We start from the raw sequence: 20908 nt of genomic DNA on the forward strand, positions 1-20908 counted from the left end.
AGAAATCACTTGAAGTGCTCCGGTCTTATTTGTCTAACAGGAGCTTCTCTGTTCATCCAGGCCAGTATTCCTCAGCAGCATCCCCTCTTAGCTGTGTGGTGCCCCAGGGTTCTATTTTAGACCCCATCCTCTTCTCATTATATTTGCTACCACTGGGATCAATATTCAGAAAACACAATATCTCCTTCCATTGCTTCGCTGATGATTTGCAGATCTATTTGCCCATTCAAGCTAATAGTTCTGCTTCAATTCAGTCATTACAGAGCTGTCTTAAAGACATATGTACTTGGACAGAGATAAATTTCCTTAATTTAAACAAATTAAAAAGAAATTATTGTATGTGGGCACTCTACTCTCTAAGATGGCTATAACAGTGCTGTTGGTCCATTAGCCTAATTTTGCCACCCAACAGCCAGAAACCTTGGTTTAAACTTTAAATAAAGGTGATAAATTTGAAACTCAGATTAGCTCTGTACTTAAGATGGGCTACTTTCAACTGAGGCTATTCGCAAAGGTGAAGGCCTACCTACCACAACAGGACTTTGGGAGTGACCCATGGCTTTTGTTTCCTCGTGCTTAGATTATTGTAATTCTCTGTAGGTCAGGCTGGATCACTCTCTACTCCGTTGCCTGCGGGTTCTTTAAAATGCAGCCACTCGCCTTTTAACTGGAGCAAAAGGACATGATTACATTACTCCGATTCTGGCCTCCCTGCATTGGCTTCCTGTCCATTATAAAATTCATTTTAAAATCATATTGTTTGTTTTTGAAGATCTTCATGAATTGGCGCCACCGTATCTTGCAGATCTTTAAATTTTTTTTAGAGCTGTTAGGTCATCAAACCAACTTTTATTACATGTTCCCAGATCTAGACTGAAAAACAAAGGGGACAGGGCCTTTTCAGTTGCAGCCCCAAAGCTCTGGAACATTTTTAAAAAACTTCTTGAAACGCATATTTTTACACTAGCTTTCAGTTCTGGTTGAGTGAGATACATGTTTTTTGTTGTCAAATCTATATTTTGACTTGAACTGATATTGTTGAAGTTAGAATGATGTAACATGACACTTCAGATTAGACAGTCTCATCTGTTCATCTGTGCTCATTCCTTGAATGACAACCAAACACTTATATCTACTCTCAGCAGCCAAGACAGTGGGTGAGAAAAAGTGAGAGTTAAATCTTAAAGTTTTAGTATTGTATTGACAGCAGCTGATTGTTGTGATCACAGTCATCCTTAAAGAACTTTAAAAGTCAGTGATGAGCTTTTTTTTAACCACAAGAAGATGGTGAAATGGTGGCACATGTGCAATAAACTTACTTTGATTTTGTGGTGTGGTCTGAATTTTTAACTCCTCAATCTTACAACTTAACCTGGGTTGTGTTACAGTTTACCCCGGCAGTGGGGGAAGGTTTAGGGCTGGGTATTGTTAAAAATGTAAATAAATTGATAAATTTTTCAATACCAGTACCGGTACCGATACAAGTTCCTGAACGATACTTTTTCGATACCAATTGATACCGCTGTGTGCTTCAAGGGTTAAATCCTGTAGCCAACACAAGCTTAAGATGACACTTTGTAGAAATCCAATGACACAAGAACCAGAAACTTCAGATACTGGGTCAGTGTGAGACTAGGGCTGGGTGTCGTTCAAAATTTTTCAATACCAGTACTTTTTTCGATACCAATGTTTTTAAATCAATACATTACAGAGGCAGAGGCTAATTGTGAAGAGAAAAAAACAAAAGATAACTGCTGTTTAACCAGGACAAGTCAACGGACAAGCACAAGCTAACAACCGTATGTTAGATAAAGTTGGTCACTGTTACTGTCAATCTTAATGCATTTCACCTTTTGATTTTCTAGCTAGCTATATAGCCATATAATGAGCTAAATGAGCTATACGCAAACAATATTCCAGATAAAGTTACATCCCAGTTTGTGATTGGCGCTGCATCCATGTTAATTTCAGTAGCCTAAACAACAAAGTACAAGTTAGCTGAATTTGTTTGCTAAATGCTAAATTTGCAGGTTGTAGCAACTCTTTGAATAAATGATCAATGAATAATGAATTCTGTGCTAAGGGTGAAGATGGAAACAAAAAATAAGGGACTTTGTGTCAAAAGGTGAAGCTCTATCACAAAGATTCTGTGAGTGACAGGCGCTGAGACAATATGTATCACAACCATCCTGGGCCTCCCCTACATTGTCCCACACACACACACACATATTCTCAAGACAAGTCTTTTGTCCTGTTGTCACTACACATATATAAAGTATATTCAACCCTGTGAGTCAGAGCTGTGAAGAGTCATCGCTGAAGCTGAGCCAAGAGTTGTAGCATTTAAACCAGGTGTGGTGAAGGAAGTGGGAGCGGCTCTGATGACAGCAGCTTCCTCAGAACAGGTGCTGTTGGCAGCATCACAATAAAAGGGAAGATTTGTTTGTCTTTGTGCTGAACAGCAGGCGGCTGTGTTAACGCAGCTCAGCCTGCTGGAACACAGGATTAAATAAAATAAACTAACTCGCTGTCCTAATCATTAACATGTCCTCACTGTGGTGTGGGAAAGGAGGACAGTCTTCAAAATAAATTAGTAGCAGAAGTGTCTTCTGGTCCTCTGTGTGCCTCTTCAGCCTCAGGAGACTCCACCTGCACAGGCGCTCTCTGTACCTCTACCCCTGTTAGTCCTGTTACTTCAAGTACACAGAACAGGTTGTTGCACCTTTGTTGACTTTGCCCCCAGATTGTCAGTCTGTGGCTGCTCATGTCAGCACATCACATGTTGCCCTGCACAGAAGCTAGTTCAGGTGGACATGCCCCCCACCCCATGAGTGAGGAATACCACCTCCTCTAAAGTTTACTGATTTGGATCCAGGTCACCACAAAAATAAAACACATTTAAAATTAAGATTACATCATTTTCAGTGAGAATATATTTGTCTTTTTAATTAATTGATTGATTTGTTTTTTGTTGTTGTTGGTGGTTGGTTGGTCCACACCAGCCACTCAGAATCAATCAGTGGCAATGGAGAAACATAAATGCAAATGCTTCAACACAGGTGAACTGCAGGGTATAATGAAGCAGTTAACATCCCATCATGCCCTGGGGAAGGTCCAGTTGATTCTGATTCTGTATCAAGAGGAAAAGGTCTGAGTGACTTTGTAAGAGGTTTCATTGATGAAGCTGCTTCATATTTCCATAGTAACAGAGACTGAAGTGACATCTGCATTTAGGTCTATGGGACAGATGTCAGTAAACAGAGTCAAAGGGACATTTCGTGTGTTAGCGAGATATGCAAGAGAAGAGGAAGAGCATCTCTTCCTCAGGTGACTGAGGATGTGACTGTAGTCAGACTGAGTCTGAAACAGAGATGAGTCCACATGTTCAGAGGTGCTCTACAGAGATGCAGATCTGATGTGGTCAGATGAATCGTCCTTCACCATATCCTCCAAAGAGGCCAAGGTCATGGGTGGCATACACTGAGAGAGCGTTACAGGCCTGAATGCTGGACCACTACTGTACAGAGGCATCTTACTGGCATTGTTTGGGTCTGCTTGTCCCCTTAAAATGAAAGCTCAGGGTTAGGGGGAGTGTGGCAACAAGGAATCAGTCGTGCCTCTCCAACACAGAGCTGAACCACACAATTTCCAGTTTCTTAGTTTGATTCTGTCCTCTGCTTGTTGTCCCTCCCTCTCTCAGCTGTCAGGGTTTGTGTCTTTTAATTATAACCTTTCTCTGTCAAGTAGTTTGGGTTACTTAAATTTCAACATCAGGTCCCGGGGTTTATCAAGTCCTGGCTTGCACCTCGGCGGCAACAAGCCACCGATCTTTCATCTGCCTGGTGACTTAAAGGCATGTGGAACAGTTCTGTGACTCTGATTTTGTCGCCAAACCTGGAACATCCAACCACCTGACTCTTTATGCACAGCAGCGTCTTTCAGGGTTATGGACAGACCCGAACATCCCCACCTCTCTGTCCTCATGAGGCTGTTTATGAGGGAAAACAGTGAACACACGTGTTTGAAGAGCAAAGGTGAGATTTTCTCAGGAATCTCTCATCCTCCACCTTAACAAAGAAATATTGTGCTTCTGACCTCAACACAGTCAAATTCACTCACCCTTTATATAGTGTTTGCTACACTTGGCAGCTGATACAGTTCAGACACTCTGATGTTAAGGCAACAATTATTTTGCACTTGTTCATTTGAATCTAAGTGAATTCAAATCAGTGTGAAGCAGATATTTGTGCTGTGTGTGGAAATGTTCTGCACAAACAGATGAATAAACAAGACCCTGCTCTGAGGTTCTTTCCAGGAGACTTTGCTCTAGGAAATGTTTCAGTGTCTCCACTGAATGAATACTGAACCCTTTCACTGCTCTTTTTCAATGACTGAAGGCCAGAAATCTGTGTCCTAAGTGGCAGATGCATATTAATGAATGCATTTTAACTATATCACTATCCCACAGTTTAAAGTGAATGTGCTTTAGGGTCAAGATGATGAGCAGGGATGGCTGATTGAACATGACTGTTTTCAATCAATACATGTGAAAGTGAATCATCTAGACAGACACACACACATACACACAGAGGCAGAGTGCGGGAATGGGAGAGAGAGGGGACTCCTAACCCTGGGTCTTGATGATCTATAACTACCACTTCCTGTTGTGGCTCCAAAGAGAAAACGTTCTTAAAGTTACAGTGTTGAAATTGCTCTTACATTAAACAGTGTTTTCATTCCCTAAACTGGCTTTTCCAGTGGTGTTGCAATGTTGTGGGAAATCTGCAATTTCTGCAGGCATGGAGGTGTGGTGTAAGAAAAGTTCATTCTAAATCACACCGATCATTAAACTGTGTTTTTTTTATTTTTATTTTTATTGCACTTTGGCTGAACCGTCTGTCCTCTCCCACATTTGTTTGCCTGTGGTGCTTCTATAAGCCTCAGGCAGGATACAGCCTGAAGATCGGTGGCAGGTACACACACAACTCCGACAAGCTCAAAACATATTTCCATAAAGACAAGGAAGATGAAGAAAATCTCTTTCTATGTTTGCAGTTACTGTATGTTTTGTTCCAGCCATTTAAAATGAAGAGGCTCCGTTCTTCCTTATTTCTGACACTGATGCCACAGTGACTCTGCAAAAAGTGTGACTCACAGCAGTTGTTATTGAAGTTGTATAGTTTCCCCCATATCATTTGCGCATTGTGTAGATTAAATACTGAAAAAGGAACTGTCTCTGTTAACCTGATTTAATGATACTGTTACAGAAATATGTAAGTCCCAGTGTAAATGACTCCTGTAAGTAAAATCATACGTTATGTAATATTTTTATCACAAACTTAATTTGCTTTTTTGAAGCTCATTTGTGTCCTTGTCTTTCATTAATGCTCATTTCTTACCACAGCTGAACTATGAACACCCAGTGACAGATGACTGGTTACACTAATATTAGTACTGGTTGCCATATTTAGCATCAGTGTGAACAGGACCTAGGTCAAGTAGCCCTCCTCACACCAGTGTCCCCAGCAAAAATAACTCCATTAACTGTTTCCCATGCACCATCCTCTCCACTTCCTGTTATCCCCTCACTCCTCCAAACACACACTCTAGCTATCTTTCCGTCGCTCTCTCTCGCTCTCAGACACACACACACACACACACACACACACACATAAACACACACACACACACACACACACACACACACACACACACACACACACACAGAGACTTCCTGTCATGACAAGGCTGAAATTAAAACATGCTGTTAGTTTGGACCCCTTCGCAGCCGACAGTGAGATTAGGGGCATTTTCTCACAGTCTTTCACAGATAGACAGTGACGGTCTGGAGTGATGGGACACAACTTGGCAACTTTGTGTGTGTTTTACATACAGTGCAACAACTGAAATGACTGCCAAGTTACTATATGCAGATTCAACAGAGTTATTTAATCACACACATTTTCAAACACACACACACAAACACACAGGCATCTGTGTGTTTGTGTGTGTGTGTGTGTGTGTGTGTGTGTGTGTGTGTGTGTATATGTGTGTACTTGTACTTGCTACATAGTAAGGACCAAAAAAAGTATTTTACTAACAGAGTGAGGACCTTTTGGGAAAGTGAGGACATTTTGGTTGGTCCTCACTTTTTGAGACACCTTCAAATCACATGTTGAGGGTTAAGACTTGGTTTTAGAGTTATGGTTAGAATTAGGTTTAGGTTAAGGTTAGGGTCAGGGTTAGGGTTAGGCTCTCAGGTGTGATGGTTAAGGTTAGGGTAAGGGGCTAGGGAATGCATTATGTCAATGAGTGTCCTCACAAAGATGCAAGTACAAGTATGTGTGTGTGTGTGTGTGTGTGTGTGTGTGTGTGTGTGTGTGTGTGTGTATATTATCAGTCATCACTCAGGCTACATCCTCACTAATAAGTTTTAGTTTTAAAACAGGCATATATATATATATATATATATATATATATATATATAAGAGAGAGAGAGACAGACAGACAGAGAGAGAGAGAGAGCTAATCTGTCTATGAGCAGTTTGGTTTGTCTGAATGCTACTTCTGTTTCCATGCTAATGTTGCTAATGCTGGCCAATGGTCTTTACTCTTCTGAGAGCGCCCGCTCTGTGGTTGCTGCTGTTTTTAATTTATTGTTATTGACTACATTATTGATTTTGTCTTTGAGTGTTATTTACAGATTTCATCAGTCTGGTCTGTTTAATGGCTTGTTGCAAAAATGCTTTGCTTCAGATGGTGTTTTCAACTATGGCCAGAGGGAGAATTATACAAGGACAATCAGGGGGGTCAACTTTTTCTCCAGGTCAATTATAGGAAACCCAGTACATTACAGGTGCATGCCTTAATGAGGCTAAGTAAACTTAAGTGGTACAGTCCATACAGTATCTTACTTGTTTCACTAAAACTGTCAGATAAATGTAGTGGAGTTGAAGTATAAAGTAGCATAAAATAGAAATACTCAAATAGTACAAGAACCTTAAAATTGTACTTAAGTACAGTGCTTGTCATCTTGTCATCAGCACAAAACCTCCACACTTTTGATCTGTTAATAATAAAAGTTTATAACGAGTTTATACAACCTGAACATGAAGAGAAGCGTAAAAACAGCTTGGTTTTGCAAAAAGTGCTGAAACTGGTTGCCAGATACAGTCTGTGAGCACAGGTCTAGGTCTCTGTACACCTATTATGGTACCAAACCTGGCAACCTGGAAACTACACCTGCGCTTCACCCAGAACTCGGTCCAGCACATAACTAACGCGTGACACAGAAAGAAAACTGAAAATGAATTAAAATAATTCATCATGTCAGAACACAATCAAACCTGCTGTCACTCCAAGTCGGTGTGATTTGAAGTCTTGTAACACAACCAAGTCAATCCAAGTGGTTCATGTTTTTATTTCAAGCTCTGGAGCCACTGGTGGAGAACAGGTCTATATTTGGAGTAAAGATCAGTTCAGATAAACCAGGGATCACCACATCATCACACTGCTCCACCAGCACTCACCTACACAGTGTTCAGTCCATCAAGGTGTTTGAAGTTGACACAGAGTTAGATCTGTGGTTCCTTGTCGCCATCATGTGGTGGCTTACAGTGGGTTTATATTGTTAAATATATTGTTAGATATCAACCCATGAAATCAGATCTGTCTCACTGTCATTTAATAAAGTGTAGCAATCAGCAGAATCACAGTATGATGAAAAGAGTTGAATTGGTTGAGTTAGTTATTTTAATGTGGTCTGTGCATCTTCAAGGTCTTCAGCTCAGATCATCAGTTAGGTCAAATGAGACCAGAGGTGGACAAAGGCCACAGCTGTAGTACCTCAGTCACAGTATACATTATTATTGTATATAATCATTATTATTATTATTATTATTATTATTATCGTCCCTGATCAGCAGAACACTTGCTAATCTAGTGCCACAACGTGCAGCATCACCTGCAGGAGCATTAGCTGCATAATGATGGGGAGTGAGAGTTTGGCCTTACAGCTGTTATGAGAGTCTGAAATGAGGATTATAGCAGGGACACAAAGATCATCTAGTGGCACTTGACACTCTTTAGCAGGTGAGTGGACTCCTTAAATCTCCCACTAAGCTGTGAAACAGTTGAACACAGGGCTATAATCTTCTTATAGCAAGGCACAGCACTGGAACACAGTACACTATTGACCTCTGCTGGAGGTACTGCAGCTTAACACTTAACTGTCAAACAACACAAGCACTGAGGTCCACCTGCCACCCTCCCCACACTATTAAAAATGTGAAAAATAATGTTACACACATGTGGCAACTTCACACTGATCAACCACAACATTAAAACACTGGTTTAACTGGTTTTAATGTTGTGGCTGGTTGACGATTTTTTTTTTTTTACTTAGTCAAGCCATGAAGCTGTGAAAATAACTGACACTACAAAATAGGATTTAAATCACATTACTGATGTTTCAGAATAAACTCTTTCACACCAGTCCACAGATGTACACCGATCAACCACAACATTCAGACCAGTTACCACCAGTTGCCACAGCCTCTGGAGATGCACCAGACACCATGGCATCTCCTGCAGAGATCTTTAAACACCACTAAAATAATGTTACACACGTGGAAACTGCATAACTAAAATATTGTTTACTTAGAATTTATGTGTGTGTGTGTGCTATAAACTTAGGCACCACCAGCAGATGCCACAAATATGTCAATGATGCCGCAGCATCTCCTCTGCAGTGATGGCAGCTGCCGTGGTAATTCAGTGGCAGCTGAGGTTAGCTGGAAGTACCACAGCTGCTGCTGCTGTTTGACCTTCCTATCTCTCTTAAATTGTATAAAATGTGTTTAAGGTATTCTGTTAGAGTATAATAAATTGCATGTTCTCTACCAGAAAGACAAGGTCAGACAAAGTGCAAATTTGATTATATGGTCACAGTATGGAGAGGGGTCATGCTTTAATGAGAACTGTATATGGAGGACTCATGTTGAAGAAAATGTAAAACAGTGTTGAATCTCATGGAGGAGGAGCAGATAAACGATCAATCAATGATCAAACAAACAATTGGTGCTATTAAAGAACTCCTACTAATGCAGACAAATAATTTGGTTGCAATATTAATACAGCAGCAGAATATTGTTAAAGTGTGGGCCCTATACTGTGTGTAGGTTCATGTTCCTCTCTGTGCCCAGTGTGGACTGAACTAATGGAACAGAAGAGAGTAGGTTTGAAAGGAATTTAGACAAAAGGGGACATTTGGTTCATGATTATGCTTAGAGGAATTATTATATAACTATATGCAAATATTTACTGATAGATCTAAAGATCCAGGGAGTGAACATGCGGGACTAAGGATGAACACACCTGGGTCTGATAATTCGATAATTTTAGGTTCACAATGGATAAAAGACGTGAAAAGCCTGAGATGTCGTTTATTCAGACTCTATTGCAGCTTCTAACAGTTTCAGTTATAGGAAACAATAAGAGTTAAGTTTAAAATGATGCTGAGCTAATGCACCAAAGGGTTCCTGCTCATGTTGGTGTGGAGGTCATGAAAAGCAGACAGGGCTGTAAAGAGAGTGCTGAAATTAAATTATAATTTAAATGAAATCTTAATAGTTCCCCTTGGGCAATTTGATGGTTAATAAGACAGGTAGTGAGTGGGACACAGATATAAAAGAGAGACACTATCACGGCATACAGAAACGAATTAAGGTGAAGACTTTCAAAGGGAAAAGGAGAAGGTTAGGTCTTGGACATACTGGATTAAAATCAGACCATATAAATCATATAAATGTGATTTTCCTAAATATATATATACCATGTCATGAGGAACTGCGAAGGGAATTTCGGGGATGTTTGAAATGAGGGGGGTCTTTATTTTCTGAAAACATCAGACACATACAGTGTGTGTACAGTGGGCCGGTCGCCACCACTCTCTTCCGCGTCACTTCCGTGTTTTCGTGTGGAAAGCTGAAAGCCTCACGGAAGAGTACCGGTCCGGAACAGCGACGCTGCTCGGTGTAGGAGCCCGAGCTGACGTTAGATGTTGGAGGAAAACCTCTGATTCCTGGTTCGCAGTGGACATACGGTGACGAGACATGGCTGACGGCCGAGGGGAAGAGGAGAGAAACGGCGGAGAGCAGGAGCCTCACGGCGCCGCGGGCGGAGAAGGTATGTGAAGCCATGTCAGGTTTACTCTCAGCCGAGGCGGCACCGACCAACTTGTTGAATTCCGTCAGTGTTTGACTCAAAGAGTAGTTTCCTGTGAAAGGAATGGAGGCCCCGATGAGCCGAAGTATGTGTCCCCATTGACATGTTTCTTGATGTGAACCTGAACCTAACCCCACCCGGCGGTTTTCCCGGTGTTTAACCTAACCCCAACCTCTCCCCGACCCTCAACTGGTTACCTGCGCTGCGTCAGGATCTAACCCCGACCGCGGAAGGGGACCTACAGGACACACCTGGAGGGGTCCGGCGTCAGTGCAGGGTCAGAGTTTCTGTCCTTAAAACAAAAGCTTTAAGTATCAGCAGCTGTCTGTCAGAGCCGCTTCAGTGCTGCTGGTTCAACTTACTGTTGATCAAAATAACTGGGACAAATGTGAACTCTCGCTTACTGGCGGTATGCCGATTTAATGTGCACATTATAAAGAACCGATGAGATCCCAGGCCCGCTGCCCCGGGTCAGCTCACTGCGGCCGGTGAGGAACCACTCAGAGAGGACAGCGGGTCTGTCGGAGAGCTCCCCTCAGACTTTATTTGATGAACAGCTGATCTTTTAAATAGGAAAACATTTGAGACCTGAGCTTTGTGACCATCGGACAAAGACGACAGCTTTATTACGGGGTTAAGGGGCGGGAATGAAGATGACTCACGGGATTTCGACCGATAGGATAATTTCCACTTCGATCATTTTCATTTCAGGAAGATGGCGTCACACGAAAACAGCGAAAGAGAAACTTCTGAAAGACAATTTTAATACAATTCTGAATTTCACAGATATTTGAAAAGATGTAGGGAAACATTTAGACAGCAAACAGTGTAGTTTTGAGGATGACCTCCTAAAGCTTCTCAGAATGTATCCAGGAAATCCAAAGCTCTTCTACATAGCGCTGAATGTTTCCTGTTGTTTCCTTAATTTTAAAACCATGTACAGAGCAGGGCTTTACAAGCTGTGAAAACACATTTCCTCACTTACTGTGGAGCAGTCGTTTATTTTCATGGTAAATTCAAAACAGCTAAAACATGATACAAATATATTTCTCTAAGTTTACATCAGTGCAAACCATCACTGACATTGTCATCTGTAGGCCTATATTTAAAAAATAAATAAATGTCTCCCATAAAGCTACCCATGGATGGTCAGCAGCAGATGATTCAGCTAAATAAAGGCACACATTTCAATGACAGAAACTGAAAGTGTGTCACTGATTCCTCTGCACTGTTTGTGTCGATCAGCCTGATGTGTGCAGACAGCTGTCAGCCGTTGTTATCTCCCTGATGTGGACAGACTGAATGAAGTAGAATCCACACACCTGTTCACTCATCCTCAGCCACACGTCTGGTAGCCAGAGGTAGTTTTTCATTCCCAAACAGAGCTCAGATCAGTCTGTCTTCAGTCTGTCCTTCTCATAGATGTCCTAACTGAACAAGTAACGACTACAAACAAATATTTAGCACTGTTGTACAATTTTACAGGTTAGACCTCTGTTTGTCCATTTTAATATCACACTATTATAATTTCAAAACAAACTGTATCTTCATACTTTGATTGTCAATCCAAAGCACATGATTAATTCTGCTATTGTAGGTGAATTTCATACACTAAAATCAGTCATGTCAATGTAATGAACTGTCTCATTACAGTGATTGCTTGAAAGTAGATCCTCCTTGAAATCATATGGAAACTGCCAAATGTCACATGAAGTCTGTAACTGCGAATCAACAGGCAAACGGAGACTGTCCTGTAGAAGACGAGCCCACAGGTTGTCTGTGAAGCGGGTTATTATGACCCATAGTTAGGTTGCTGAGCGACATCTAGTGGCCATTGAGCGGTGTTCAATTCCCATGTGAAAGTTTTTTTTTTCTTTATTGTCATATAGAGTAACATGCACAACATTACTAGTAATGAAATTCTTTGTGTACAGTGTCTATTCAACTTGTGTAGCAGCATAAGAAGAAAGATAGAGAAATATAAGAGAATAGTGAGGATTTATACAGTAAATGAAATATAGTAATATAAGTAAGTAAGTAAAATAAAATAAAGTAGGACTCTGGATAAAATAGAATAAAACACTAGATAAATTGAATAGACCTCAACTCTTGATCGAATAAATAAACTTTAAGACCAAACAATTGAAACAGCGCTGGGTTATGAGACTGGGGTGGCTGGGGTCGGAGAGGACCCGCTGTGCCTTCCTCCTGCGGCGCTGGTTATAGATGTCCTCGATGGTAGTCAGCACTGACTGGTTCAGCTGCCGTACCAGGCCGTGATGTTCCTGGCCAGGATACTCTCGATGGTACACCTGTAAAAGTGAGTATCCTGGTGTCCATGCCAATTCGCCATAGGAAGAAGAGACGCTGTCTTGCTGTCTATATGATGACATCAGTGAAGCCTGAAGTAGCTGTCTCTCTCCATTGTGTCTTCCTTGATGTAGATGGGGGCGTGTCCTTCTCTCTGGAACCTCCTGTAGTCCACGATCATCTCCTTGGTCTTGCTTACATTGAGCAGGAGGTTGTTGGCATTGCACCATGATGTTAATGCTGTAATCTCCTCCCTGTAGGCTGTCTCATTTCCATCTGTGATACAGCCAATGATGGTGGTATCATCAGTGAATTTAACTTCTGTTAGGAATCAAGCCACAGGGCAGGAAGCATCTTTTAGTGTCCTCCTGTGATCAGTTAGATTTGTCTGTATTTACACACAACGGTGATGCTGCTGCTCTCAAACTTGAGACATGAAACTGATGCTTCTGTGCATTCTGTGCAGTCCCGCACAGCTGATGGCTCTGATAGCCCAGGAGGAGACGTTCACAGGCAAGAATGTGCTGAGACCAAGAACACACTTTACAATAAAACAGCTACTCTGACTCTTTTCTGTAATGTAAACTTTCCTTTAATTTTTTTCCTCATTATAACAGTATGTTTTTGGCCGGACCACAACAGCAGTGCCAACGTAAATGTCGCTAACTGACTGCTGAGTGTTGGTCGCTGCTCTTTTGAACAGTTTAAACTGATAAATATGATAACAATTATATTATATTAATAATAATAATAATGTGGTAATAGTGGCAATGTGACAAACGAAATAATGAGCAAAATGTTATATAGTCATATATTTAAGTGTACGTGTATATACACAAACAGCTTAGTAATAATAACAATTTGTGATTATAATATATAATGTAGTAGTATATAATAATGAAAATCATGATGGTCAATGCTATATGCTTTCTTGTTACACTAAATCAACACATCTTTTCCCACAATAACAAGAAGCTTCTGTTTCTCTGTCACAGTGGCAGCAGGAGACTGTCAGTGTTTTACCTCTGAGTATTGAGATGATTTAGAATATGAAAGTGGTGTGACACGTCTTTCGTCTGCATCACCTGGAAAGGTAAAATAACAGAACAAGAGTCCAGTGATTGAAGTAATCGTGTGGATTGATCTGACTGTTCCAGATGTCATCGATGATCCCATCCTGGAGCAGGGAGCAGTGGTCCTCAGAGGGTAAGTCTCACCATTGTTCATGCCACCATCAATTGTATGCCAACACTGACCGCCACATATTGATTTTCTGTGTCTTAAAATGGCTCATTGTTCAGCTGTGAGCTGAGCAATGAAATATTTGTCAGAGCAGTAAACCACCTGAACACTTAATCTTTATTCCTAATTTGGAGCTTAGTTTCATTTAATTATTTATCATTAGTTACCAGTTATTTCCCCAGATGTTGTTCCCCATATTTGGTTTGTTGCAGTCACCTCACTATAAAAATGTGTGTTGTTCATCTGAGTTTACTCATGATCCCAGCTGGACTCACTATAATTATATAATATATGACATGAAAGCACTGGTTTTTTTATCCCCAGCCCACGTCTCTGACTGATCACAGAACACTTCCATTAAAGAAGCAATTTGTTTGCTATTGCTTCATAGCTAATGTTAGCATTAACAGCTGTTTACTCACCAGTGTTATCAAGTGCTTCAGCCATAGTTGTGTTTACAACACAGGAGGTTATAGCACCACCTCTGAGCAGCTACATCTTCAGAGCAGCATTGAAGCTGCAGTGACTCGGTATTGGAAATTGATGAGACAGACTGACCAGACTGGGGCTAGCTGGCTAGCATGCTAACTGCAGTAGAATAAAGCCTCTTTTCCACTGGTGAAAAAACCTGCTAACATCTGGCTTTTGTCGGCATTGGAAAAGGCTACAGTCGGCATTCACACACGAGTCACATGACTCTGCAATAAATGAGGGTATTTATTGGCTCCTGCTCTGATCAGCATCGATGTAAACACAACACCCGGACAAAACCTGCTAATTTTCACCATTTTTCCTGCTGTAACGTCTTTCAGGGCACAGACACTGTTAACACACCTGTCACCTGTCCAGCAGGTGCTGGTACACCACAAACAGCAGCTACACTGCGCTCAGCGATGAAAGAGTGAGTGTACCTACAAAATGAGCTGTCTAAATAAGTTTTAAAACCAGTGTCTCACACAGAGGCTCCTACACTTTGACAGATCCGTTTTACTAGTTTGCAGGGCGGCTAGCATCTCACTCTCTCTGCACTGCTTCTGTGTGTGTACTCTAAGTGCATGTGATGACATCACTCCTTGCAGTTGTGTGTGTCCTCAGTCTGAACAGAAAGACAAACTCGACTGGCAGTGGAAAAGGGGTCAATTGGCTGTTATTAGCTGGTTGACCCACCTTTAAAAAACCTGCATTTACCTGCTCATTTTGGTGGAAAAGTGGTAGAAGAAAAGTGATAGACAGAACATCAGCATTGCTTTCCACCTCTGGAGACAGCTGTTGGTGAGTAAAGGAATGTTTGATGCTCAACTCACAAAGTTTCTTCTAGACTGGTAAACAGCGGTTAATGTTAGGATGCTAGCATAGCATGAAGAAAAAACTTGCCTCGTGTTTGTGAGAAGAGGACTCTGTAGTCATGTACAAAACAATTGTTTTCTATGTTGCAGGTATGTGGTTGAGCGTATAAATGCGGATGACCCCGCTCGACATGTAAGCTGCGAGGATCTGGGAGGAAGACCGGATGAACACCAGGATCCACAAATCAAAGAGGTGGTGGAACAGCTGCTCAAGATCGCAGATGATTTGAACAGGAACGCTGAGTTCCAACGGTGAGCGGCATCATGCACCAATACATCACTCTGCATGTCGTCCAAGATTTCATTGCTTATTGATGGTCACAGTGATTGAATGTTAGTCTACAGTTCAGGCGTCTCCTTCACACTCTTTGATTGGCACAAAGCTCTTGTGGCAGAAACTCCTCAGAACAATTGTCTGTATGCTGGATGATGGCCGTCGTCTGAACACAGATCTATCTATAATTGTTTTCCATTTATTGGTGGGACTGCTGACAAAGCAGTTTATATGGGAGGAGGTTAGAGTGGATGACATCGCAGCTAGAGTGGGAGAAGGCATTAAATTGCTCAATGAAAATTCTGTTTACCTTGTGCTCTCGGCCACAAATTTCACTCTTTACCCATCATTTTCATTTTTCAGATTTGTCCTCTTTCATACAATGTGATGACCAAAGCTCAGTGACTTACACTATTTGAACTGTGAGCTTCAAAGTGGCAGGAGTATCATCCGACTGCCCCATTCACTCTAATGTGAAATCAGAAAATCAGGAGAAAAACAGGAAGTGAGGCTGCACCTACCACATTTTTGACACCATAGACAAATATTTTATATCACTGTGTTCAGCAGAATCCCCTCTCTCAGAAAATATATACATTTATGGGATAAGACTTACCATATTTGACTTACAACGGGGAAGCCTGAGTTTGAGATGTGTCTTTCAACTGAAATCAACGTCTGAGTGCAGTTGCAGGACAAACAGCTGTTTCAAATCAGCTGATGAGAGACTCCTCTGGTGTCTGTGGTGTTTATCAAACACTTTACTGACATTTCTGTCAAAGTCCAGCTACACACTGCTCCAATGCTACATACAAGACAGATGAATTTAATCACATTTTCTTTTTCTTTTCACATTTTTTTCAGAAGAGAGGCTCTGAGTCTCTCTTCTGATTGGCTGACTGTTTTCTGAATTATCCAATAAACACTCACAGAAACCAAATCCTGCAAGGTTGGATGGTGGGTCCAGGTGGGCGGGGCTTGGGGCGTGGCTGAGTGAGGTGACTGCTTTGTTGTGACATCACAAAGTTCCAGAAGTCCTGATGGCTGGTTTTAAGGCTCAGTTTCTGAATACAGGCTGTGTGCATTTTTTTCTGTGGACTGAGGCTTTGATACTTTCACAGTATTAATATAGAACCTAGACCTGCTTTATAATCACAAACACATGGACATCTACCTTTAGACTGGATGGAGCTTTAAGCTGTCACCTGTCTGTATCTACTGAATACTACTTGTGATGCAAGACAAACTTGAGAGAAATCTGAAGTGAAGTCAAATCAAATAATTTCAAACTGTCCTTTTCCTCCCATCAGACTCATAAGCCAGGTCCAGGGTAACTGTGCTCAGGACATCTTCATGCAGGTGTCAAGGAGCATCTTTGCTGATGGCATCAATTGGGGTCGGGTGGTGGCCCTCTTCCATCTGGCCTACAGACTCATACACAAGGTAACACACTGACACAGGTGTGTCACAGAGCCAGGTAGCAGTTTCCATTATGATGCTGGGTTAGGGTTAGGGACACCCAATGGACACCCAATTCACAAGTGTGTCACCCTTCAAGAGATAAAATCTGGATTTTTTTCCCTAGTGAAATATCTCACCTTAGTGCCACTTAGATCTGGAAATCCTGATTTCTGTCAAGGTTGGGTTCACAAGTTTTACCTATAGTTTTTTCTTGGACTAAAAATCAACTGAAACATGTTGAGTAGCTGTTTTAGTAGCTAAAACTTCTGGGCTGTTGTGACTGGACGTTTAATTTTTTTTTTTAAAGGCGCTGACCACAAACCATCTAGAGAACATCAGGATGGTCATCAGCTGGGTCTTGCAGGTCATCAGAGAGCAACTCTACTCCTGGCTCATTCAGCAGGGAGGCTGGGTGAGTGCTGCATTCTCCGTAAAGAGTTTTAAGAACTGGTCTGCAGGATCCAAAGCCCTTAATTTCTGCTCTCTTGATTTTCTCAGGAGGGGGTGATCCGTGGCTTTTCTCGGTGGAGGACACTCGCCACTGTAGCATCAGTAGTGTTGGTGGCGGCCATTGTCTACTACAGGAAGACACGCTGAGGCCGTCAGACCTCACAACCCCCCAATCAGCGCTGCAGTCCCACATCCAGGGTGAACGCAGCTTGTTAATAAAGACGGTTTCTGGACATTAATTACAACCATTCCTCAACCTCCATTTTGTTAACCAGAGGAGGTCTAGTACTGTAATTAGAGGCGGGAAAACCTCCTCTCTTCTCAGGTTTCCAAGAACAAAAAAAGTGCATTACCATCTGGCTCAGCTCCGGGCATTTCTCTCACCTTCACCAACAACTCTTCAGTGCCTTCCATGAAATTACAAGAGCGGTTGTAGCACAGCGTCCAGCAGCCACGATGGAGGATCTCAGCTCTTGTGCACCAGTGGCTGTCAGCAGAACAAGGTGTTTCTTAACAGTGGACCTGACCCTACCTGGACCAGGTCTCAGGTCTTCACCAGTTGAAGTTTTCCCAGGTCCTGGGTCTGAGGGGAATTTGGATTGGTCTTGAGAGGACATGAAAACACTTCACTACACCAACCAACATCTGCTGCATCTTAATTCAGCCAATGAAACCTCCACAAATCAGTGACTTGAATGTACTGTAGTTGAATCACGTTAGCTTGTGCCTCAGATTTTAAAGATGTTTTTTGGGCGAGAGACTCTATGTTGGCTCCTCAGTGAACCAGGTCGGTGCCTTTTTTTTTTTTTACACACGTCATGGTTTCACTAACTGCTGAGACCTGCATAATGGCCAGTGGTTTGCAACATCTGGAGGAAAACCTGTGTGAACCACTCCTCCTGTTTTGTTTTGTTTTGTTTATTTGTTCTCTCAGTGGGCGGGGCCATCTCAGGCTCAGGTAGATAGTCACGACAGGTGCTTCAGGTATAAATCTTTCCACAGACTTCAACAGGATTTAAAAGAGTTGCAAAGTGGGAGGATGCTCTGGTTTAAGAAGATGGATGGAAACAGGGCTGTCCTGGCTAAGTGTCATCAGTTTGAATTATTTGTGCTTCATTTGTATGAAAACATGATTTTCCATCGCTCCTTGGTCACCATGGCTAAGCAAAACATTCAGAGTGACTCACTGTTGCAGCTGGCTGTTTTCCCAGCAGGCATTTTGGCTTGTCATAGCATGGGTAGCACCACATTAACAATGGCTGTGTACCATTTAGTCTCACCAGCTCCATGTGACTAGTTTCACCTATGCCTCTCCCTTCTCGGTGCCAGATTTCAGTACCCAAACATTAAATCTCAGCGTCTGTGAGCCAGTAAGCATGCAGTATACTTGTGTCAAGATCTACTGTTCGACTGTAAGAACAACAAACCAAAGCCTTTCTCCTCTCAGTCAAGTCTGCCTCCTTCATCGCCACTGGATTCCTCATCATCTGATATTACTGAAGACAGCGCAGTGGCTGTGTTTGTAGCAGGCAAGCTAACATTTAGCAAACAAATTCAGCTAACTTGTACTTTGTTGTTTAGGCTACTGAAATTAACATGGATGCAGCGCCAATCACAAACTGGGATGTAACTTTATCTGGAATATTGTTTGCGTATAGCTCATTTAGCTCATTATATGGCTATATAGCTAGCTAGAAAATCAAAAGGTGAAATGCATTAAGATTGACAGTAACAGTGACCAACTTTATCTAACATACGGTTGTTAGCTTGTGCTTGTCCGTTGACTTGTCCTGGTTAAACAGCAGTTATCTTTTGTTTTTTTCTCTTCACAATTAGCCTCTGCCTCTGTAATGTATTTTTGTTGTTGTTGTTTTTTGAACGACACCCAGCCCTAGTCTCACACTGACCCAGTATCTGAAGTTTCTGATTCTTGTGTCATTGGATTTCTACAAAGTGTCATCTTAAGCTTGTGTTGGCTACAGGATTTAACCCTTGAAGCACACAGTCCTGCACTTCTTTTAATCTTTTATACCGACTCAACCAGAGTTTCATCTAACAGTCTAACGTTTGTCTAATGAATGTGACTTAGTTCTCACTGACTGTGGACACCGAATGCATCCTTCCACCTTGCAACTCATCAGAAGTGAAGTTCTGTTTCAGACACTTTAGTCCTGGTCTTGGTTCTGTTTACAGAGACTCACTCTATCAGCTGACTTACTACTGTACTGTGAACACATCTAGCTCAAATATGTAGGCGAGTCTCTCCAGATCTGTGGAGTCAGGTTAGCATTAGCCCACTGTGCTAAGACATTTTGAAGTGCTGGAGCTCATTCCCTCTCCTGTCTGTCTGTGATCGTCTTCCTTTTGAGCGCAAATGTTGTCACTCACACAATGAGTGTGACAGATGTTTCTGAGCATGAGCATCATCATCATCAGCGATCTGAGTGAGGAAGAATTTGCTGTTAGACTGACATGTCACATGATTAAAATACTAAAGAACGAGAGGTGAAGCTACAGAACAAAGTGTCGACATTTAACCTGCTGACAGAAAACAGAGCAACCACCTACAGTCACAGTAACACTCCTCCTGTTGTTTGACACTCTGTCTCTCACTGAACGCTGATAAAATAATCATCTGTATAATAATGTGGATGTGAGCTCCTCTTCTGTATCATGTGATCAGTGTTTACAGATGTGTCCTGAGCTGAGGTGGTCACCTGCATCGCCTGCATCATCTTTGTCTACATACGGAGACAAACAGTGTGTAGCTCATAGTAAAAGTTTTTACAATATTACAGAGTAGTACTGTTTGTCAGAGTCTACTTCTCTTTTTCCAGCGGTTGCTTTGTGCAGTATTTCAAACTTCATTCTCACACCAGTGAGTTCTCATGATGAACAGATCCTGGTAGATGTTTCAACCTCTGCAACTGCTGCCAAAAAAAAGCTATTTATGTCCTGTGGTTTTTACATTTAATAATGTTCTGCATAAAACAGGTGCACACCTGAGGACAGGGAACATTCTTTACAGCTGTGGGGAAACTGGTTTATAGATAAAAGGTGATTATTTAAACGGATGTTTTTTACTCGCTGTGTGTGTGTCAGGATCAGGTGGTCTGATGGAAACTGGATGATTTCAATGGCAACTGAGTTGTGGTGTTATCGAGCACCACATAAGCTTGTGTCAAGTATTTTTACTACCCAGTGATCTTGCACTCTGAAGAGGGAAATCACACTATTTGTCTTCTGTTCTGTGGTTTAATGTAACCTGGTGATTATTTTAATGATCCGATTGGAATCTTCTTGTTTCTGTGAATAAATTTCATGTGTTTTACCACTCGTGTGTGTGTGTGTACTTGTACTTGCTACATAGTACGGACCAAAAAAAGTATTCTACTGACAGAGTGAGGACATTTTGGGAAAGTGAGGACATTTTGGCCGGTCCTTACTTTTTGAGACACCTTAAAATCACATTTTGAGGGTTAAGACTTGGTTTTAGAGTTATGGTTAGAATTAGGTTTAGGTTGGGGCGGCCCGGTAGTCGAGTGGTTAGGGCGTGTACCATGCTGAGCACACTCCCGACCGGTCCGACTCTTTCCTGCAT

At 41.8% G+C, this 20908-nt stretch overlaps 1 protein-coding gene across 1 annotated transcript; it reads left to right on the forward strand.

The window, feature by feature from the left end:
• The first annotated feature begins 9955 nt into the window (after window positions 1–9955).
• LOC139615108 (apoptosis regulator BAX) lies at window positions 9956–20641 on the forward strand. The gene is made up of 6 exons (XM_071472942.1): window positions 9956–10185; window positions 13692–13740; window positions 15213–15374; window positions 16707–16839; window positions 17165–17269; window positions 17356–20641. Exons 1-6 carry the CDS (start codon window positions 10113–10115, stop codon window positions 17452–17454), a joined length of 621 nt encoding a protein of 206 aa, XP_071329043.1. The 5' UTR covers window positions 9956–10112; the 3' UTR covers window positions 17455–20641.
• The last annotated feature ends 267 nt before the right edge of the window (window positions 20642–20908 follow it).

This window comes from Trachinotus anak, unplaced genomic scaffold (assembly GCF_046630095.1).
Source record: "Trachinotus anak isolate AG129_WGS33_773 ecotype Australia unplaced genomic scaffold, CSIRO_AGI_Tana_v1 ptg000042l, whole genome shotgun sequence".
Taxonomy (NCBI): domain Eukaryota; kingdom Metazoa; phylum Chordata; class Actinopteri; order Carangiformes; family Carangidae; genus Trachinotus; species Trachinotus anak.

Coding starts and splice junctions, on each gene's coding strand:
- LOC139615108 (XM_071472942.1), top strand. CDS start 10,113: ATGGCTGACGGCCGAGGGGAAGAGGAGAGAAACGGCGGAGAGCAGGAG. Junction 10,186..13,691: donor CGGCGCCGCGGGCGGAGAAG/GTATGTGAAGCC, acceptor TGACTGTTCCAG/ATGTCATCGATGATCCCATC. Junction 16,840..17,164: donor CCTACAGACTCATACACAAG/GTAACACACTGA, acceptor TTTTTTTTAAAG/GCGCTGACCACAAACCATCT.